A 21,312-nucleotide genomic window follows, 5' to 3' on the forward strand; every position below is an offset into this window, starting at 1 on the left:
CAGTGCAGGGCACGATCTTTTACCCATGGAAGGAACATTCAGGAGTCTCATGACAGCAGAAAATAAGATGTCCTTGAATCTGGTTTGTGTTTCCATATGTGTGTATCTTCTGTTGGATGAAAGGGAGGAGATAGTGTCTAATAGATTATTAATCAGTGGTGATTAAAAAAAAATTAGATAATGTGAGATGAACGAAAATGAACAAACAACTAATTATTTAAATAGAGTGACATCATAAAAAAAGTTATGGTAAAATAGGATTTCATGGGTCTAACATAATGAAGCACAAAAAAATTATTTGTTTGTACAGGAAATAATTTAGGAAGGCGAATTGGATTTATTAATTTAATTGATAAGAATTTTGTTTTATTGCAGAGCGTTGTTGAGACTACACTTGGGGTACCACATTTGATTTTGGTCTCCACACTTAAGGAATGGTAAATTTGAATATGAGGAGTGCACTCAAGAGTCACTAGGTTTATGCCTGCGATAAAATGGTTGATATATAAAGAGAGGTTGGGCAGTTTGGCCAGTACTGCTTTGAGTTTAGAAGAAAGTAAGTTGATTTTATTGAAATGTATAATATTTTGAGAGGATATTTCCCATAGTAGAAGTAAGGGCTTAGTTTCAGGTTAAGTGCTGCTTTATAAAGCCTCAGAATTATATCCTTGCTTTTATATTCCAGTCCACTCAAAATGAATGCTGAGATTGCATTTGCCTTCCTTTCTCAATCTGCATTTACTTTGGGGAATCTTGCACTCTGTTCACAAATCCTTTTGTAGCTCTGCTTTCTGACTTCTCATTGAGAAAATAGTCGATGTAATTATTCCTTCTACCAAAGTGAATGATCATGCATTTCCCTGTGATGTATTCCATCTGCCACTTCTTTGCTCATTTTCCCCAAGTGTCTCTGCAGACTGACCCCCTGCTTCCTCAACACTACCGGCCTCTCTATCTAACTTTGTATCATCCATAAACTTGGCCATCAATTCTGTTATCCAACTCATTACTGCAAAGCATGACAAGCAATACCAACCTGTGGACACCACTAGTCACTGGCAGCCAGTGTTTCGCATGTACATAAGACTTTCTGCTATTTAAGCAGCCAAATACCTGCATTTCTGAATGCCATTATCGGCATACACCAGCAAAATCTAGGCCAAGGATTGTACATGAACTTTCCAGCAGATGTCACTGCAGATTGGGATGTGATTTCCCCACCCCCCCACCCCCCCTCCCTTTATAGCCTTGAGCATCAATTATGAACCAAGGTGTGTACAGGATCTTCTAAATAGGACAAATATGACTTCATAACTTCTACTTGTATGAAGTTTTCCCATCAGGAATGCAAATTAAAATTATCCATAATTGACCATTGAGAAATAAGGACGCCTTAAATTTTTTTTAAAAATAAAAAACTAATTATAAAAATGCAGAAAATAACATAATATTAAAAAGAGAAAATGGTATTAATTTCATAATAACTTTTATTCTTTACAAGACCAGAGGAAACGATCGCCTTTTTTGATTTAAATTTTAATCGTAAAATTGAAAATGTAGCAGGCAATGCAAGAGTTCAAGCTGCTTACTTACTTTAGGGGGTGATCACTTACAGAATGCAACCACCTTTAGAATATGATGGAAAATTTATAAATATTTAACATAATGCAGAGGTCAGGTCCAATAATAAATACAAATCCTTTCTACAAAGAACTGTATTGAATGTAGTGGGATTCCATAATATCCCTGTACATTGCTCAGAAGATTCATGGACCATAATTTGAGACATTTGAAGCCAACTAAGGCATTTAGAACTCTGGGCCAATTTTAATAGGGGATGTTCCACTGCATTTATGTGAAGAGGAGCAGATGAGCTTGTGTGGAACAAAACTCTTCCTTCCTCACCAGTTTTCTGTCAACTTTTTTTGTTTGTGATTTTCCTTGGTCAACACTACCGGCCTCTCTATCTAACTTTGTATCATCCATAAACTTTGATGATACAAGTTTTGCACACTTTGATCTACTTCCACAGAAGCTATTCAGCCACTCCAAGGAAGATCAACACCTGTGCCAAAATACTACAGCATGAAGATTGATCAGATTCGACGACAGCTTCGGTGGAAGCAATCAGACCATGATAAATGTGGAAGGGAGCAATTGGAGAAACCATTGGAGAGGGAAGTTGCTCCTCAGCAAAATTGCATAGTTCCCCAGCACCTGATAAATCAGGTACGGCTCAAGTACATCACCGAGACAGTCAAGCAGGTATGGAGTTTAAAATAATTGCACCCATTTTATGCACATTTATTGGTTGCTGTGATTTGAGAATACAAGGCATTGGAAATAGGACCAAAGTGCATGAGTGGCAATTAAACAAGTTAATTTAGTTATTCTTGACACTCTTTTCTTGACACTCTTTTCTTGGACATTTTGCTTGAACTCAACTGTGGCAGCAATTGAAATGCTCAAGTTCATGTCAGAAATATTGGGAAAGATTAAGGGAGAAGTAATCAGGGCTGGAAAAGGGGTCAAATATCTAGTTTAACTCTGACTCCCCCCCCACCCCCGAGCCCTGATGTGGGAGTACAATAGCCAGGGCAGACAGTGAAACATTGGGTTTCTCAGAGAGGTATTAACTCTGAGCTCTCAAGAGCAAACTGACTCTCAACAAAAACTGGCCACAATTATTTCACTATTGCTAAGTGGATGTTGAAATTTAATGAAATGTGATCAAGTTTACGCATGGGTCCTGTAAAAATATTTCACGGCAAACAATTGTTGACAACCATTTATGTGGTGTGAGGAATTATAAAGGTTCATGACATAGAGGGAGAAATTAATAAAGCTAACAAAAGCTGAAGATACCCTGTTGGGACCAACAGGAATGTGCTTCCCTGGGTCTCCTTCAGCCAGGAATGCAACTACTGACACTACCATTAACCCAAAAGGACACACAACTTCAACGCTTGGCTGGGGGCTTCTGTTTAAAGTAGTTTAAATGTGCTGACACTGTGGCTTAATTTTCCACTTCAGTTCATCCCCTCCCCTCCTGGGAAAGTTAGCTTCTTGGTGTCTGAATTTAGCAAAGTTAAGATGTCAAAACACCAAGGCCCTCTTAACCCCCTTGTGTAGATTCTTCTCTCTGGGAGGAAGGGAAGGGGTTTAAGTCAAGCTTTTAAATTCAGCTATGCCCATTTTCCAGTTTCGATCACCAGGAGTCAGAGCAAGGCCAATTTTTTGCTGAAAGAGAACTGATGTTAACAATTACTGCCTCAGCTAAGATCTGTTAAATCAATATAAACTGAGATTCAAATATGGAATCTCTCCAGTATTTGACATTTCATTAGGATTCAGGATAAATCTAGCAAGTTATCCTTAAGTAATTTTTTCTCTTGGATTAAACTTTAAAGACTGCCCTGTGGCAAATGGCCTTTTGCTGATAGACATTTTCCAACTTGACTCTAATTAGTTTTGATTCATTAGTTTCACTGAGTATTCCACAGAATAGCATTAATCAAACCTCCTTGTCACTTCATCAGCTGGCTAAGTATCACAAGCACCTCCACTATAAGGGGATCTTGGTGGAGAGAAAAATGAAACTGGGGTTTAGTAATCTTTCATTTATATGCAAATATGTTTGTACTAGGACTTTGGAATACATAGAAGATTAGAATGGGAACCTAAATTGAGATGTATCTTTCTTGTGGGATTATCCAGTAAAGTACAATAAAAAATATCATACCTACATTTCATCCTTGGCACTGTTACAGAGCCATCCTCATGAGGATTTGAAATTATTAAATTTGCAATGTAGCCTAGAAGAGTGACTAAAGTGGGGGTCTATTTTTATACATTGCTATCAGCTACAATGTTCAGAATCCTATGAAGCAACCTAAATCTGTAAAAAGATATTGAATGCACATAAACTTAAGAAACTTACTTCAATGCATCACAGAAAGTTTTAGAATGTAGTGTGTGCCAGGTAAAAAAAAAACTGTTTTCAAATAAGTTTGAAAAATGGTAATATTTGTTTTGATCTGTTGGACCTTTTGCACAGATTTTTTTGTGTCCGTGCTGCAGATTTTTTCAATAAACAAACCTTCACTCCCCCATGAATGAGAGAAAGCCTTGACCTGCACGATAGTGGCTAAATAGTTTTTCTACGTGTATATGACTCAGGGAACATTTGATGAACATATTTCTTGACTTGACAAAACAATATATAAACGTTTAACCAGGATGTGACTTAAGCTATAAACCACCATTAGATTTATTAACCTTAAATAGCAAAGTAAACAGTAGAAAACAAGACACAAACTTAACTATTAATTCACTTTATTCTCTCTCTAAGATACTGAAATTATTTGGTAATTTAAACTATCAACATGATGCATTATTGACAAAACAACATATTCTTTCTAAATTGTTTCAATAGCCTTTTTCTGAAACTTTTCTCACAAGTTTTATGTAACACCAGCCAGCAGCTGAGCCAATCCTTAAAGTAGTGACCATTAAATTAACAATTTTTGTCTGTGAGTTGATATTGCAGATGACAGAAATTTACCAGCATATTAGTGGTTTTGTCATTACCCATTGAAGTTAATGTGTAACACAGAAATAGGCTATCAAGCACGTACTAATTCCATTTCCCTTCCATCCAATTCCTTCCATATTCATACACTCAGGGTAATTTAGAATAGCCAATCAATCTCGCAAGCAGCACGTTTTGGCATATCGGAGGGAAGTGGAACATCTTGGGAAATGTGCAGTCTCCAAAAGGATTGGATCAAAGCAGTGCCATAAATCGCTGTCTAAAATGTCATGCTCTCTGATGGCTTCAGAATAACCATAGATTTGGAGAAATGCTTTGCAAAATCATGGATCTGATTTTCATGTCTTATGTGCATGGAGAAAAGCCAGAGATTGTTGGATTCATGGGCCACTGCTTAAAACATTAGAATATTCAAATTACATCAGAGTAATATCATAATAAATGCAACATAATTTGAAAATTGAAGGTCAGGCTCATTTATGGGCTAAAGCAGGCAGTCATAAACCATGTTTTCTCTCATGCAGCCACTGTAAAAATGAACTGAAATTTGCCATTCTTGCCTAATGTTTATAAAATATCAAGTGACTTATCTTTGGATTGCGAGCCAGAAGCTATCCTAAATTGTCACAAATGTTATTGAATACTTCCCCATCACAGCACTGAATTAATTACAAATTGCTTTTCAATAGAAGATATTGAATTCAAAGATGCATTCATAGTTCAATATTTCTGTTAACAATATCAATTAAAGCATTATTAAAATGATCTTCAGGGAAAGCTTTTGACGACTATTTGTATATACCATCATAGATAGAAATGTATTACCAGTGGGATGACAATAGCTGAATTTGTATAATTACAGAGTATAAAATTGTATTAAATTGGATGCAGCACAAAATAATTCAGTTTGCAGTATCTATTCAACATGTGATTGCTAACCTATGGAATGGAAGCAGAGTGGTTAAGTCACTGGACTAGAAGGCATAAATTTGAATCCCACTGGAGTACCGGTCGAGTACCCCTCATTCAAAGATCTGAAAAGATCCAAAAACCAAATTTTTGTAAGCCATGACATGACAGCACAAGTTGAAAAAAAAATCACCACCTGACTTGCCCATGTGAGGCCCTGACAGTCTGTTGGTGCCAGTTTGGTAACAACAGAGTTCTGTGGTACAAAACAAAATCTTTGCTTCTGGACGGATAAGATGCCAAACGGAGCTGGGTCCAAGTGTTCAGCATCGGCTGCAGCTGGTGTCAGCAACGGTTACTCCATTCTCAACATCAGGGGCGGTGCTGTCCACATCAAAGAAGTTGCCTTGGGCTCCCCAGCAGGAGCAGGGACCTCGGGTTCCCGGGCAGGAGCAGGGACTGGTGGCGGTGGTGGGGAGATATTGGGACCAGAGGCAGTGGTGAGGTGGTGTCGGAGACCAGAGGTGGTGGTGGGGAGGTGTTGGGGACCAGAGGCGGCAGGAAAAGATAAAAACCATTGTTAATGAGGAAGACGACACTAGAGGAAACATTTGAAAATGGTATCAAGGAGAATTTCTAGTGTTTAGTGCTGCATTTATCTTCTTTTGTAAGCAGAGATAAAGGTTTTTTTTTGGTAAGTACTAAACATTATTTCATGTTAATTTTCCACTTGTGGCATCATGTTGGCTCTCAAAAAGCCTGTCGTTGTTTGTTGCTGTTGTTTAACTGCTCTGTTGCTTAGTTCCATTATTCTGAAAACCGAAACATCCCAAAAACCGAAAAATGGTCCCAAGCGTTTTGGATATGGGGTACTCGACCTCTAGAGGGTAATGTAAATTCAAGTAGTAATGACTTTTGGAATTAAAAAAAAAACAAATTCCACTAATTGTGTCTATGAGATTGCTGGATTAAAATAAACATTTGGTTTTGCCACCCTTTAAGGGTCTCTGTGACACCAGATTCACCAATGTCTTGATTGCCTTTTCAGTTCAGGGACAAAGAAGGATGGACAATAAATGCCACTGTTTCCAGTGACGTGTATGGATAAGTAAAATGATTTCCACCTCTCAGTCCCCTAATGTAAATATCTGAGGTTGACCTTGATCAGAAATTCAACTGATCAGCCACCTCAATACTGTCAGAAGCAAGTCCGATGGTGAATGTCTTGCCTTCTGAACACCAAGTCCTTTCTACAAAAGTCACGTGAAGGGAATGGAAAACATTCCATGCAAGAAGCTCATCACCATCCAGGACAAAGCCATCCACTTGATTGGCATCCCGTCCACCATACCAAATAACTATCCTCTTTGTCACCATGCACAGTGACTTTAGTGCTCTGCAATTTCTTGCCTAGGCTACTCTGATAGCATCTCCTCAACCCATGACATCTGTATCCAAGAAGAGCAAGAGTAGTAAGTACATGGAAATATCAAACGTGGGTGAGGAATGATCAATAAAGTGAAGGAGCTGAGGGACAGAAAAATTAAGTGACAGCTATTGCTGAGTGGTGCAGTCAGGTGGTGTTAGTAGTTGTAACTAGTGGAGAAGTTGATATTGGATGTGATCACTTGTTCGAGGGATTGGGGCAGCAGTGGATAGTATGGGCTGGGCCAACAGTTTGGGATGGGAAGCTTGACCTTTGAAGGTGGGGTAGGAATGGAGGAAGCACTAATCTAGGATTGTTCATGTATGTAAAGGAACGCTCACTACCTTCGACCTCTTCTTCTTGTTGGACTAGAGAGACTCGGGGTTCTTTTAAATTTTCCTGAAGAGCAACAAACAGGATCAATGAAAACTGGCTTCTGCACAAGCGATCTTTGGATAGAGTGGGCTCTGCTTACATGAATAAAAATAATGGAGGGATTTTGTGGTGTGTCATTAAACTGATTTGTGCATACTCATTCTTTATTGCATCAATCTTGTTGATGAAAAATGGCAAACTTTGCAATACACTGACAAGAACCCAGCATTAATTATCTTTTAGTCTTCAATGAAATGATACTGAAATGTGCTGCTACATGATCCAATTTCTTAGAAATAGTGGAGGTTATTTTCATTTCCCACAAAAAGCAACTTGTAGTGCCTGGTATCGTGGAAAATTTACTAATTAATATGAATCTAAAGAGTACAAGCACTGGTTATTCCTAGCTATGGTTTAATTCTGGCTGAGTTTCTATCAATTGGTCAAAATCTATTATTATTTTAAAATGCTTAATTAATTTTTCTTTGAGCTTTCTCTGTTCCAGTGAAATTAATGTCAAAATTATTGTTTGACGGACCCTGTTTCATGCAGTTCACCCTCTCAAAGTCCTCTGTGTAATAGGATCACCAGACTACTTGAAAACTGGCATAATTAGTGCCTGCTTAAATTTATCATGAATTCTTTATTCTTGCACTGTTTGTGATTTTTCATTTTTACTACTCAAAACACGCAAAATGTTTTGACAGAGTTTCTATTTGATTATGTGAAGGCCATCAATGTGAATCTTCAATACTTTGGTGTCAGCTCCTGATGTGAAAGTATTTAAATTTTGCAGGTGATGAGATGTTTAGCAAATCAGCTGGATTGACAGAGAGGCTGAAAAGAGCGATTGAAGGAAAAAGGGGTTGAACTGGGAAGGAGCAGGTAAAAAGGCAAACAAGGAACATTGCTGAATAACTCAAGCAACACACAGTACTGGAGAAACTCAGCAGGTCAAACCACATACTTTATATAGCAAAGATAAAGATACATAACCAATGTTTTGGGCTCAAGCCTTTGCTGTATAAAGTGTGTGTTTTTACCTCAATTACTGCATCTGCAGACTTTCATGTTTCAGTTCAAAAAAAAGTAAGAAGTTTGGAGTAAGAGGCTGAGGGCCGATAGGAGGAAGAAAGGGAAAGGGTGTGAGTAGCTGGAGGATGGAAGGTTTGGGTGACCAGCGAGTCGAGAGGTAGGAAGGGTGGGGGAAGGGAAGGAGAAGGAATGGTGTCTGAGAGATAAGGGAAAGGTGAGAAAACTAAATTAAAAGTCAATGAATAAAGGCAGAGAGGAGGGTAAAGTGTTTTAAATTAACATCTTGAAAATTCTTTGGAATTTGATTTTTGAATCCAGTTCAGACTCGGGCTAAATGGGATGATAAACTGCACAGGAACTCACCAGGTCAAACTGCAGCAGTGGGAGAAAAAGAATGGTCAATGTCTTGCGCTAGAACCTTTCATACCTTCCATTCTTCTTCTCCCACTAATTCTGCTTCACCCACTTTTGCTTCAGATTCCAGCATCTGTGTGTTCAAGCCAAAAGGGGTTATTCTTGAACAGTGTGATCTCTTGGGTATCTGAATCCATAAGAAAGAAATTACATATTCAAAACAGTATCGGAGCCACTTTGCTGCCATTGCAAAAGTAGCAAACCTATTATAAACGCATTCGCTAATGCTCATGGGCTGATCTGCAACATATGTTTCCTTCTGTGTTGTAGAGTCTATCCATCTTCCATCTGATGTAAATAGACCTGGCATCTCATGATTATATGTTTCTGGAATCTGTTCTTTGTTCTCATGCTCTTCCCTATGCCCATAATTTTGCAGTACAGATCCAAGATCAAAATTTAAGTACTCTTAATTATCTACAAATTTTAAAATTTTCACGATTGAATCATTTCCATTGTGAAAAATGTTAGAGGTGATGCTACATTTTTATTTTACAGAATTCTTTTTCTCATTATCTCTTTATCTCTTGAAATGACAATGTTTGAAGGATTTTTGAAGGAATGACTTATCCCTTATATGGATATAGAAGCAATCCTGAATTGTGAGTGGACAAATGCTTTTGAATTTAATGATTTCAAAGAAATTTCTTGATTGAATATTTTAACTTAAGCTACAACCCATTTATGTAATGGGATATCATGTTTCTGTGACATAATATCCCAGTTAACTGAAATAGGTTATAATCTAACCTTAACAAGTACTCATGGGCTAATCTAGAACAAAAATATTAACTTGTTGGGCCAACAGATTTGCTTTTATGCTCATGAATTCAATTCACCTCAATGAGTTAATTTTTGAATCACTAATATTACAGGCCCAGAGGATCCCAAAACCCAGCAGCAATAGAAATTCACCAAGAAAAATGGTTACTTAAACAAAAGTTGCTTTTAATTTTCTTTAAACATGAAACAGGATCAAACTTTAACTTATTATTATTAACGTAACTTAACCTAACTTAACCCCCTCTAATTCTAAGCGCATGTGTACGTAATATGTGTGCAAGTTCAGAAAAATTCTTTGATTCACAGTCCAATCTCACTTCTCACTCCTCCAAGTTCACCAGTATCAGGCAATTCCTATACTGTGCACAGAATTTCAACATTTATGAATTTTCACCAGGCTTTGGAGCTTGAAAGGTAAATGTTTACTGCTCAGGAAAGTTCTTTTTGGTTTTCAGAGAGAGATTTGTTGCTCGTTGGACACAAACTGATTCCTTCTGATTAGCCACTTCAGCATCTTGCTGAAGAAATTTGCCCCATCAGGGTTTTCCAGATCATAACCTCTTTCTTTCAGGTCATCACAGAGTTCCTTTTCTGCTTTTCTGTTTCCTTATCTCAGGCGAAACATTTTACAGCCAACCATCTCCTCTTGTATGGACCACAAGGGCTTTGAATAGGCTGACATAAGAACTCTCAACCCGTCTTCAAAATGGTTTTTTCCACAAGCTTGCCAGCTTGTCCTGTTCCAGTCCCAGCTGTTGCTGCTGAACTATAGATCTGAATTCTCTCTCTCTCTCTCTCTCTCTGAGAAAACCACATGTCCCTCTTACAACAGCAACTGCATTCAGACAGACTGCAGCACTGGACCCAATCTGTTCATCTGTTGCTTTCCAAAACAATAATCCATTACTCCACAGCATGTCCAATTGACAACTACTTGTGAAGTCTCTATAGGCACTCTTCAAAGTTTTTGCAAAGGCACTCGGAGCCTGGACTGTCTGGCTTGAGCCAAGCTCTTGCATTTTAAATGAGATCTGTTTTGAAGTGTTTGTATTTGTTTGTGACTTAGACTAAAAACAAACCCACAATTTATCTCCTTTAAAACATATCTATATAAAATATAACATAATCCGTCACACTATCAAATAGCATAATAGATTGTCACATCTGATGGATATCTATTCAATTTCTCCCTCTCATACATTTTCTCTCTGGATTTTGTTTATAAAATAAATGACCAACCAATTGGAAAAACTTCATAACGAGCAGCCCTGAAATGAAAGGTAATCAAGATTTTCACTCTGATTGCTATCCATTAGAACCTACTGGAAAGTATATACATATGGATAATAGGTGAGCAAAGCCTTCTGATGGATGAATAATTTACTGACAACCTTTGCTGCACAACTGTGGTAGTCTGTACACTTATAAATTCAGTGCTGCTTGTGGAACAGACAGTAAAATTTAACATCCTAAAGAGAGAAGAGGTAGAGAATCTTGGCACATGTGCTTGGCTGCCAAATATTTGTATTATTTTGATCCTAGGTTAATCAAACCAAAATCCACCAACCTTCCAGATGCGCTGCTTGTTCCAAAAAGATCAGTGAGCTGGCAGAACACAATTTCCTTCGCATGAAGACTATACAATTAGAAGAAGCTTCAATGCAAGAAAAAATAGATGAACACATTTATACCAAGGTACATAAATTTACTTTTGCATAAAATGAGAAGTTGGAGGGACTTTGCAGGTGAGGCAGCTCCCCGAGAGAGAGAAATGGGCAGTTTGTGTTTCAGTTGGCTTACTTTTTTGAGACTACGGTGGGAAGGAGAGATAGAACTCGGAGGGAGGGTACTGAAAAGCAGTGAAATGGATCAGGAGAATGGGAATATGAGAAGGACAGATGGAAATCGTGGAACCAGATTGGGTATCAACGAAATTAACCGATTGGAGACCTCGAGTATTGTTTCACAGACTTCATTTCACATGATATATCATGGGTAGTAGGTGGCAGTCTCCACTCCTATCCGACTCCAAAATGTACTTCTGCAAGCATGTATACTTTCACAGAGAGAGACAAACAAACTGTTACAAAAAATCAGATTACATCAAGGGATAAACCTGAGAAAACTGCATTAAGATAATATAATTTTTTTAATATATTAAAATCTTAGTTTTGTCTAAGATGAAGAAGAAATGTATCAATATCACTGTTAACATCCTTGACTATGGTTAAGGCTACAACTTAACTTCTAAATAATATGTCTCCATGGACAGATTCTGTATTCAAATGGGATGTTTTCCAACAACAGTACGTTAGTGTCAATGTCAAAGCTGTCAATACAAACTTTTTTTCACAGATCGGTTCCAATTATATTGGTGACAGAGTCAGTCTTTTCTTCATAAAATTTCTTCCACAGAACTCTCCTTGTTAATCCTTTGGATTAACACACCCAGCCAATTTTCATTTTCATTCATTCACCCTTATTTACCTCATGTCTGCATCCTACTGGTTTAGCGATGCTTCGCTGTGATGGGGGGAGTTATAACTCACAGGGTATGGGCGCATTGCTAGATATTCATTTGGGTCATAATCCCTTACCATTTCTTATTGGCCTTTAACTATTGCTGAAGTGAGTTTGTTAGTAGTCATTATAAATGCGATTAATAATTGTTTGGCAACACATTTTTACAATGACAATCACAAAGCAAATGGCACAGCAAATAATTAAATCAGCCAATATTACAGCCAATGTCCTGTGCGTGAGCCAGGTGCTTAAGCCAGAAAACCAATGCCACAAATTATCCCACTATCCCTCCAAAGATGCCTGACGCTTGTTAGCTTGTTCCCTTGTGTGGATCACCAGACTGGTAATATTTTCAGAATTATCGTGAATGAAAGTATAACATTCCATTCCAATCAAAGCGCAAGTGTCTCCCTTCTCTGCTAACAGATAATCTAGTGCCATACTATTTTGGAGGGTAACTGTACTTTCTCTGGCCTCCGCCATACTGTTGTTGGAAAACATCATTTGGCTTCCTGCTCTAAGATTGAGATCAGATTGTTAATCAGGCATGATAATCTGATCATTCTAAAAGGAAAGACCATAACAGCAAGAAATTGTTCCATACCACTGATACATCTTGATTTCTGATTCAGGGCAACATAGGAATGACTCTGAAGATCACTCACATGATTAACATTTTAAAAACTAAATTTAGACATAGAGCATGGTAACCGGCCATTTCAGCCCAAGTTTTACACCCCCGGTACATTTTGAACGGTGGGAGGAAATCAGAGCCCCTAGGTAGAAACCCACGCGGACACGGAAGATGTATAAACTCCTACAGACATCCCAGGATTCGAACTCCAGTCCCGATCGCTGATGCTGTAAAGGCGTAACGCTAACCGCTACACCAATCGTGATGTATGTAAGAAACAACATATCCTAATTTGCAAGACCCAGTCTAGTTGTATGGGAGTCAAGGGCATGCTTTAAACCCACAAATGAAATAAGTGCCATCATAAGCTGCAAAGTTATTCGCACTTCCCATCCACATTGGTGTGATGGTTCCTTCCTAGGGAAGTTGGCTTGTTTTATTGATTAGCCCAATTCATAATAAGGTGCCTTTTATAAATAGGCTCTGTCTGCTTCCAGTTGCTTTCACAATCACTATTGCTCACAGCATTTCCACCCTGGACCATTTGCACCAAGTAAATTTTTCCTTCACTGGGGTATCCTAATTCTATAAATGGAGGATGTTTAGATCTATTATAATAAGGTTGTTACCATTCCTGGAAGGTGGTGAGATATAATTCTGCTGAAACCCATTGCTGTAGCTCCAGGGTATTTGAGGGTTTACCGGAATAATTTTGGCATATTAGGAACTGGGTGCAATGGGATCCAACCTTCCATATGGACTGGGACAGATGTACATATCGAACAGCTACTGAAGTTCTGCCTTTACCATACAAAAAACTCAGATAGAGGAAGTATTCTTAGTGTCAATTCTTGGGGCATAAACACCTTCTCCTAATTGCAATATTTTAGCCAACAATATTACCAACAATCTTACTCCCTACATTTTGCTTCTAAAATAATTGTCCAAATATATTAAGGGTGTAGATAAATGATTAATGCTGCAATCACAGATTGCAGGACGTCTTCATTTATCAATTTTGTTATGATGTAGTTTGCAGCTGGTGGCGTGAATTGAGTCAGCTTTCTCCCTCACTTTTACAGCTGTCGGAGACATTAACGACACCAGGTAGGTTCTTTCCAGCTAGGGGACAGAAAGAATCTGGAGTAATAGTTTTCACATAAATCATGTCACCTCATTTAAAAGAGTGCATGCTTCCCTCTGTCAATGGTTTCTGGCTATACCGAACATTGAAGTCACTTTCTAGGCTGTTTCACACATAGTTTGGGCATAATTTACAGTTGCCTTCTCTGTCCAAATTAGGGATACCAGGTTCAGGGAAACAGGAGGTTTAGATCTGGTAGGCATGGGTTAATATCTCATAAGGGGTTCATCGGGTCAACCTATTCTGCGTATTTCTCAACATATGCATTGCAATGGACATGGCGTCTGGCCAACTGAGCTTATGATATGAACTTACTTAATGCCTCCCTAATTTCTCCATTCACCCTTTCAACTATTCTGGAGGACTGAGGCTGGTGTGAGATATGCAACTGCCATGTGGATCCCAGAGCTTCAGCCAGGGCATATAAGCAAAATGAGACCCCCAATCACTGATGATCCCCAAGGGTATACCAAATCGCAGAATTACTTCTTTCATTGGGACTTTTACAATTGTTCAAGCACTATCTATTTTAGTCAGATAGGCTTCACTCACCAAGAGAACATACCAACTGTAACCAACATATATTTGAATTGTGTACAAAATCTATTTGAAACTGCTCAAACACCATATCAGGACCAGGCAGGTGATAAAAAAATTTTCTTAATATTCTGCCTTAACTGTGTTATTGACAGACTACACTACCCTGGCTACTTTTACCAGCATTCCTGGTGCAAACCATCGCTGGTACAATCATGTAGCATCCCTCTTTTGCCCATGTGAGTCTGCAAATTAACCAGGTGAATTGGGGCAAACATCGGGATGTACCCAGCATGGTGCCAAGTACAGGTCTCCTAAAATGTGGCTGTATTATAGGCTTGCACTAATATAGAAAAAAAAAATGGACTGTATGGACTGGTGACTGCTAAAGGGGTGACCGGTTTGGCATGGTAGTCCGTCAAGAGTGTTGCCCATGAAAATGGGGTAATTTCTGGTAATGTTAGCTTCACAATAATTTACCCAGGCATGTAAAGGTAAAATGAGGGCATCAAGGAGGTTGTGGACTAAATAGGAATGATTGATGGTGTGGCCTAATGAGGTGACATATTCACGATTTTTCCAAAATTGTGGACTACTGTTATGTTTGGAAAGTATCAGGTTCAGTGGGTTCACAGAGAGACGAGTCTGATCAAAAGTGTTACAATCAAAGGTAACTTTATTGAACACATGGGAAATAAACAGAAAGACATCAAATGGCACTCAGTTGTCCTGCTACTTAATAACTATATGGACATTCACATCGGACCCAGGTTGGACTCCGAAACCAGTGGCCATCTATCTTCCACATGGTAGGAGACAAACTATAGCAGTGTAAGAAGACATATTGGGCGCAAGGGTCCTCGATACCAGTGGCTGCTTACCCTACCACACTCTCCCACACATGCACATATTCACAAACCCTGTACCTCAGGGTGCGGCTCAGCATTAAGTAATATACAGTTATTAACACACTTTTAGAAAGATAGGGACTTAAAGCACACTCCCAATTCCCTGAACCAATGGTGGTGGTGGGGGGGAGAGCAGCTCAAAGCTAAGTACTGCCAAACAAAACTACAGTCCCACTCTAAGTGCAAAGACCATCTTACCAATGACTCCTCCAACGACGTCCACAGTTAAGTGGCCTGGCGTAGAGCAGCGTTCATAGTCAAGACCAAGTAGCAGAGAGAAAGAGATGCGGCATGTGTTGATGTTTACACTGTTCTGAGCTGGGCATCTGGCCAATGATGCCTGCTGAATCATTTAAAAGAGCCAATGGTAAGATGTGATCTAATGGGTGGTTGGAGTCCAGCCTTGATTGGCAGGTGATGCAACCTCCAACTAGGTTTCAGACAGGGAGGTCACATGACCCTCCACAATCCCATATAACATTCCACCCTTTGAAAGTCAGTAACTACAAACACAATGAATAAAGGATTTCTAAACTGCAAAATCTAAGTAAAATTTTATAATTATAAAAACACAAGTGCCTCCATTATGATGGGCAAGGCATATTCTCTAACTCAATGACAGCGCATTAGCAACACCACCCCTCCCCCCCTCCCCAACACCCGACCAAACAGAGTCATTGTGTTCCTGATGGAGCAAGTTGCTGTGGGAGCTGCTCTGCAGTATGAGAGGGGAGGGAAGAGAGAAAATTGTTTGTTCTCTGACTCTCATGCCTGGTGTCTCCGGCTTAGCTGGCGTATGTGTGCACCTTTACACAATGTCTCTGAGAAGGCAGTGCAAGGTCATCCCTAAGGTGCCAAAGCCCTATCTTGGCTAGCGCATCCCATGCCTTGGATTCACATTTGGGTGCTCCCTCGGCACAGAGCCCAGATGCCCGTTGCCGTGCTAATCCTTGATGAGGAAGGGCACAGACCAGCAGGTGTGCATCCAGCGTGTACCTGTATTCTCGTGGGAGTGCCCCATTTTTCTGAGCTGTCGTCTGACACCAGGGTGCCATTCCTGCTCGTCTTTCCTTTAAACAGGGCCACATATGCCTGTGTTGGTACTCTGTAAATGATAGCCAGAAGGAGTCAGGACTGTGAATTGGCCAAATTAGTGGGTTACTGAAGCACCCACACCATGAGGAATTAATATCTGTTATGGGTATATGCATCTCACATACATGAGATGACATTAAGATTTTTTTAATATTAAAATCTTAGTTTTGTTTAATATGAAGAAAAATGTGTCAGTAATCACTGTTAACGCCCTTGGTATTGGTTAGCTTCTGAATCATATATCTGGCTGGAGAGATTCTGTATTAAAACGGGCTGTATGCCAACAATGTTAGTGACAATGTCAAAGCTGTCAGCATGAACTTTCTTTCACAGATCAGGTGCCAATTATATTAGTGACAGTGTAAATCTTTTCCTCATAAAGTTTCTTCCACACTAGGGCTATCTGAAATTGGAAAATTCCTCATTTACACCATTGGGTTGCTGGTAACACAGGTGGAATATGATGCACTGTTTTTTCAAGTTTGTTTTTGACAGTCGATTTGGCCAAGAACAGACATGTCTATGTGGAAATGGAAAGAGAAACTCAAATGACAAGAAACTAGGAGTTCTGATTGGAAAATGAGAACAGAGCAGAGGCACTCAACAAAGCAGTCACCAAATCTGCATGTGGTCTCACCATGTGGTGAGCATTGAATTCAGTATACAAGATTGGATGAAGTTCATGCGAAGCTCTGCCTCGCCTGAAAGATCTGTTTATGTCCCTGGAGGAGGTTGTTCCCCTGTTTGTTTGCAGTAGGAATTGCCTATTATGGTGGTGGAGGGATGGAGGGAGTGCGGAGCAAGTCAAAGGAGAGGTCCTGTGAGAAGCGGAAAGGGGTGGAGGGGAGAAATGTTATTGGTAGCGAGATTAAGTTTTAATTGGTGGAAATGTGACAGATGACATACTGATGCAGAGACTGCTGGAGTGAAAAGTGAAGACCAAGGGAACACAATCCTTATTCCCTCTCGGAGGAACCAGGTTGAGAGCTAAAGAGTGTGAAATGAAAATGTAGGTAAGAACTTTATCAATGACAAAGGGCAGGAAGCCACATGAAAACAGAGCGCTTCTGACGTACTAGAGTGGATCACCTCATCCCGGGAACTGATGTGACATATTCTGAGAAATTGTGAGAAAGGAACAGAATCCTTACAAGAACATAGTGTAGTCCAGATAACTGAGGATGTCACTGGGTTTGTAATTAATACTGGCAGATAATTTGTCTCCTGAGATAGAGACAGAGAGTTCCAGAAAGGGAGAGAGGTATCAGAGATGGTCCAAGTGAATTTGAGGACAGGATGAAAGTTGGCAGTGAAGATGATGACATTTTCAAGTTCTGTTTGGCGACAGAGTTGTTTGGAACAGGAGTGTTCCATGTGGCCGACAAAATACAAGCAGAACTGGGGCCCATGCATGTGCCCATGACTTCACCCTGGATTTGGAGAAAATGGGAGAAATCAAGAGAAGTTGTTAAGGAGAAGAATAATTTCCACCAACTGCAAGAGCAAATTGATCAGATCTGAGTTCAAGAAAGAAATACAGGGCCCCTGAAGCCTTTGTGATGGGGAATGGATGTGCATAGAAATTGCACGTCTATATAAAGATGAGGCAGTGGGTGCCTTGGAATTGGAGATCGTTAAAATGATGAAGACCTTGTGAGATGACGCAGAAGTGGGTGGGAAGTGATTGGACAAGGGCAGGACAAGATAGAGTCAAGGTGTAATGATGTAGTTGCACTAGGCACGCAACAAGCCACCACATGGAGAGGTTGGAGCAGGCAAAAACAGTGGAGCTGCCAGGGCAGCTCTGCTTGTGCATCTTGGGCAGGAGATAAAAACAAGTAGTACAAGCTTGCAGAGGCAATGGCAGGGAAATTTGAAATGATGGAGACAATTGTCTGATAGTTGGTGGGGGTCCTGGTCTAGGGGTAGATCTGAAGAGGTGTCCGAGAACTGTTTGAATAATGTAGAGATCCGTCTGCCAAACGTTGACAGCTATTCCCTTGTCTATGGGTTTAGTGTTAAAGTTGGGGTTGGTGCAGAGTGAGTGGAGAGCTGCATATTCATGGGGGTGGAGGCATGCAAGGTTGCAGTGAGTGAGCAGGGTGGAGACATCAAGGTGGGTCTCATCCCTCCAATTATTTTTTTGATAGGTAGATAATCTTTCTGGAATTAGGTAAAAATTAAAATTTAATAAATATCAAACACAATTTGTGAAAATTGCTTTGGTAGTTGCAAGGAAAAATATAGCAGTCTCATGAAAATTAGATTCAAATTTAGGAATAGATAAATGACTCTCTGAAATATGTAGCTGTGTACCTTTTGAAAAAATTACATATAATTTGAGAAATAGGTAAGATACTTTTTAAAAAAATATTTATGTTTAGTAGGTATTACATTATGAAAGATTCCCTGAGCCTTGATCCTTCTCAATTCCTTGCTGATAAAAGGCAAAAATAATTTAATTTTTATAAGTGATTCTAATCAGATTCTCATCTCTTTTCTTTTTTTTTCTTTTTCTTTTCTATCTTATGGGATTATTATTTAGGGGAGGATTTGGGAGGTATGGGGGAGGGAGGAATATTATGTATTATGGGTGTTCATATAAAACTGATGGAAATTTTTGTATTTTTAAGACGTATGAAACTTAACTATTTTTTTTAAAAAAAAGGTAGGTGACATCCCATCAGCAATTAATGATGAAAAAGCCAAGAACAGGAAACAAGCTGAAGGGGTGTGTTCAAGAAGAGGAGGAGAATTGGAGATGGGTAGAAGGATTATCAATTGGAGTTGAATTTCATAACGTTTACCTGAAATACGCAGTTTTCTTATTTGAATCCCATACTTAATTTAATCAGTTGCATGATTTATATTCTTTAACCAACCCATGTAATTCCGTTTTGAAAAATCATCTTTCTGCATTGTAAAACTAAAGTAATTCCCTCTTAACCCAGACCATGAAAACCAGGGAGCAGCTGTGTTTCTTAGAACTGTTTTCTGGTGCATGAATGATTCAATTTTGTCTAAGAGTTCTGAAATTGATGTTGTAGTCAAGATCCAATCTAATCACATCTTCTGGCTTCTATGCTGCAGTTTTGGCTGCAATTCTCATCATCTGTAAGTTTGTTGCTTTGCTTTGGATTGAATTGTTCAGGACATGCAAATGCTAGGATTCTTAGGTCTTTCCCAAGTCATTCTCAAATATTTTGAAAGTAACAAAGGCCATGTGTTCATGTTTATTTTCTATTCCTATGCACAGTGGTTTATATTTGTCTGTTAAATTTCAGTTGCCCATGAAGATAGTTGATCTAATTCATTCCATAATTTCTGATCCACATCCTATCATGTTCTTCTGCAGCAGCGTATCACTGAGAAGATAGAACTGCATAGCACAGTACAAGCTCTTTGGTCCTTGATGTTGTGGCAACCTATATATTCCTAGTGAAATTTAAAAAAATTCTACCTCATAACCCTCTATTTTTCTTTCATCAATGTGTCTAAGAGTCTCTTAAATGCCCATATGCTTCAGCCTCTATCACTACCCCTGGTAAGGCATATCAGGCACTCAGAACTCTGTGTGTAAAATACTTAACCCTGGTGCCTCTCATAAACTTTCCACTCTTTTCTTTGTACAGATGTCCTCTGGTGTTTGCTACTCCTGCAGTGGAAAAAAGGGGCTGGTTGTCTTATCTTATGCCTCTCATCCTAATACGCTCCAAAGAGAAAAGCCCTCACTCTGCTTATCTTGCCTCATCAGACATTTTCCTATCCAGGCAACATCCTGGTAAATCTCCTCTGCACCCTCTCCATAGCTTCCACTTCCTTCCTATAATGAAGCAACCGGAACTGAAAAGTATATTCCAAGTGTGGTCTCACCAGAGAATTGTAGAGTTCCTACATGATGTCTCGACTCTTGAAATCAATTCCCTAACTATTGAAGCATCCAATAGACCTTCTTAACTATCCTATCAACCTACCTGGCAAGCTTGAGAGATGTAGAAATTTGGACCCCAAGGTCCCTGTGTTCTTCCATACTGTCCATTAACCCTGTACTCAGCCATCAGATTTGACCTTCCAAAATACATCAACTCACACTTATCCAGATTGAACTCTATCTGCCACTTCTCTGCCCAACTCTACATCCTGTTTATATCCTTTTTGTAGCCTATGACAAACTTCAACACTATTCGCAACTCCTCCATCCTTCGTATCATGTCCAGACTTACTGATCCATCCTTCCACTTCTTCATCAAAGTCATTTTTTAAAAATCACAAAAATCTACTAGTCACTGACCTTCAGGCAGAATATGTTCCATCCTCTACACTCTCTGGTTTCTATAGGCAAGCAAATTCTGGATCCACACTAGCCAAGTTTCTATGGATCCCTTGCCTTATGACTTTGTGAATGTGTCTCTCATGGGGGACCTTGTCAAATGCTTTACAAAAATCCATATACACCACAAGTACCAGCCTAACTTCATCAAATTCTTTTATTATCTACAATCTTGAGTGGCATCTTCAAATCTGAGTATTTTATTGGTTGTAACAAAGACCCAGCTATTTAAAGTTACATGGATATGAAACAATCAGGATGTTATGAGATCATGTGTCACATTTTAAATTTAAATTAAAAATTTTACTTTTTAAATTTGAAATTTTTAAATGATAAATTTAACATTTTTAAAAATGGTAGCAGGCTATTTTGGCCCACCCAATTTACACTCAATTAACTAACAGCCCCCCAGTACGTTTCGAACGGTGGAAGGAAATCAGAGCCCCTGGGGAAAACCCATGCAGACATGCGGAGAATGTTCAAACTCCTTGGAGACAGCGTGGAATTCGAACCTCGGTCCTGATCGTTGGCACTGTGTAAAGGTGTTGAGCTAATCGCTACGCCAACTATGCCACATTATTTTCCATTCCTTCTGTTCCCTGGGTACCCAAACCATGTTCTCTCCTTCACAAAATTGCCATTCATGG

At 39.2% G+C, this 21,312-nt stretch overlaps 1 protein-coding gene across 4 annotated transcripts in view; it reads left to right on the forward strand.

Moving 5' to 3' along the window:
- The window catches only part of LOC138740387 (uncharacterized protein C8orf48-like), a 77,367-nt gene that overhangs the window by 47,860 nt on the left and 8,195 nt on the right, over positions 1-21,312 (forward strand). For 2 of the 4 annotated variants that reach the window (XM_069892960.1, XM_069892961.1), the window contains exons 4-5: positions 2,033-2,265; positions 11,037-11,189. In XM_069892960.1, coding sequence (XP_069749061.1) covers positions 2,033-2,265; positions 11,037-11,189 — 386 coding nt within the window. The remainder of the gene's footprint in view (positions 1-2,032; positions 2,266-11,036; positions 11,190-21,312) is intronic. The other 2 variants (XM_069892962.1, XM_069892963.1) reach the window with 2 other exon arrangements.

This window comes from Narcine bancroftii, chromosome 8, assembly GCF_036971445.1.
Source record: "Narcine bancroftii isolate sNarBan1 chromosome 8, sNarBan1.hap1, whole genome shotgun sequence".
Classification (NCBI taxonomy): domain Eukaryota; kingdom Metazoa; phylum Chordata; class Chondrichthyes; order Torpediniformes; family Narcinidae; genus Narcine; species Narcine bancroftii.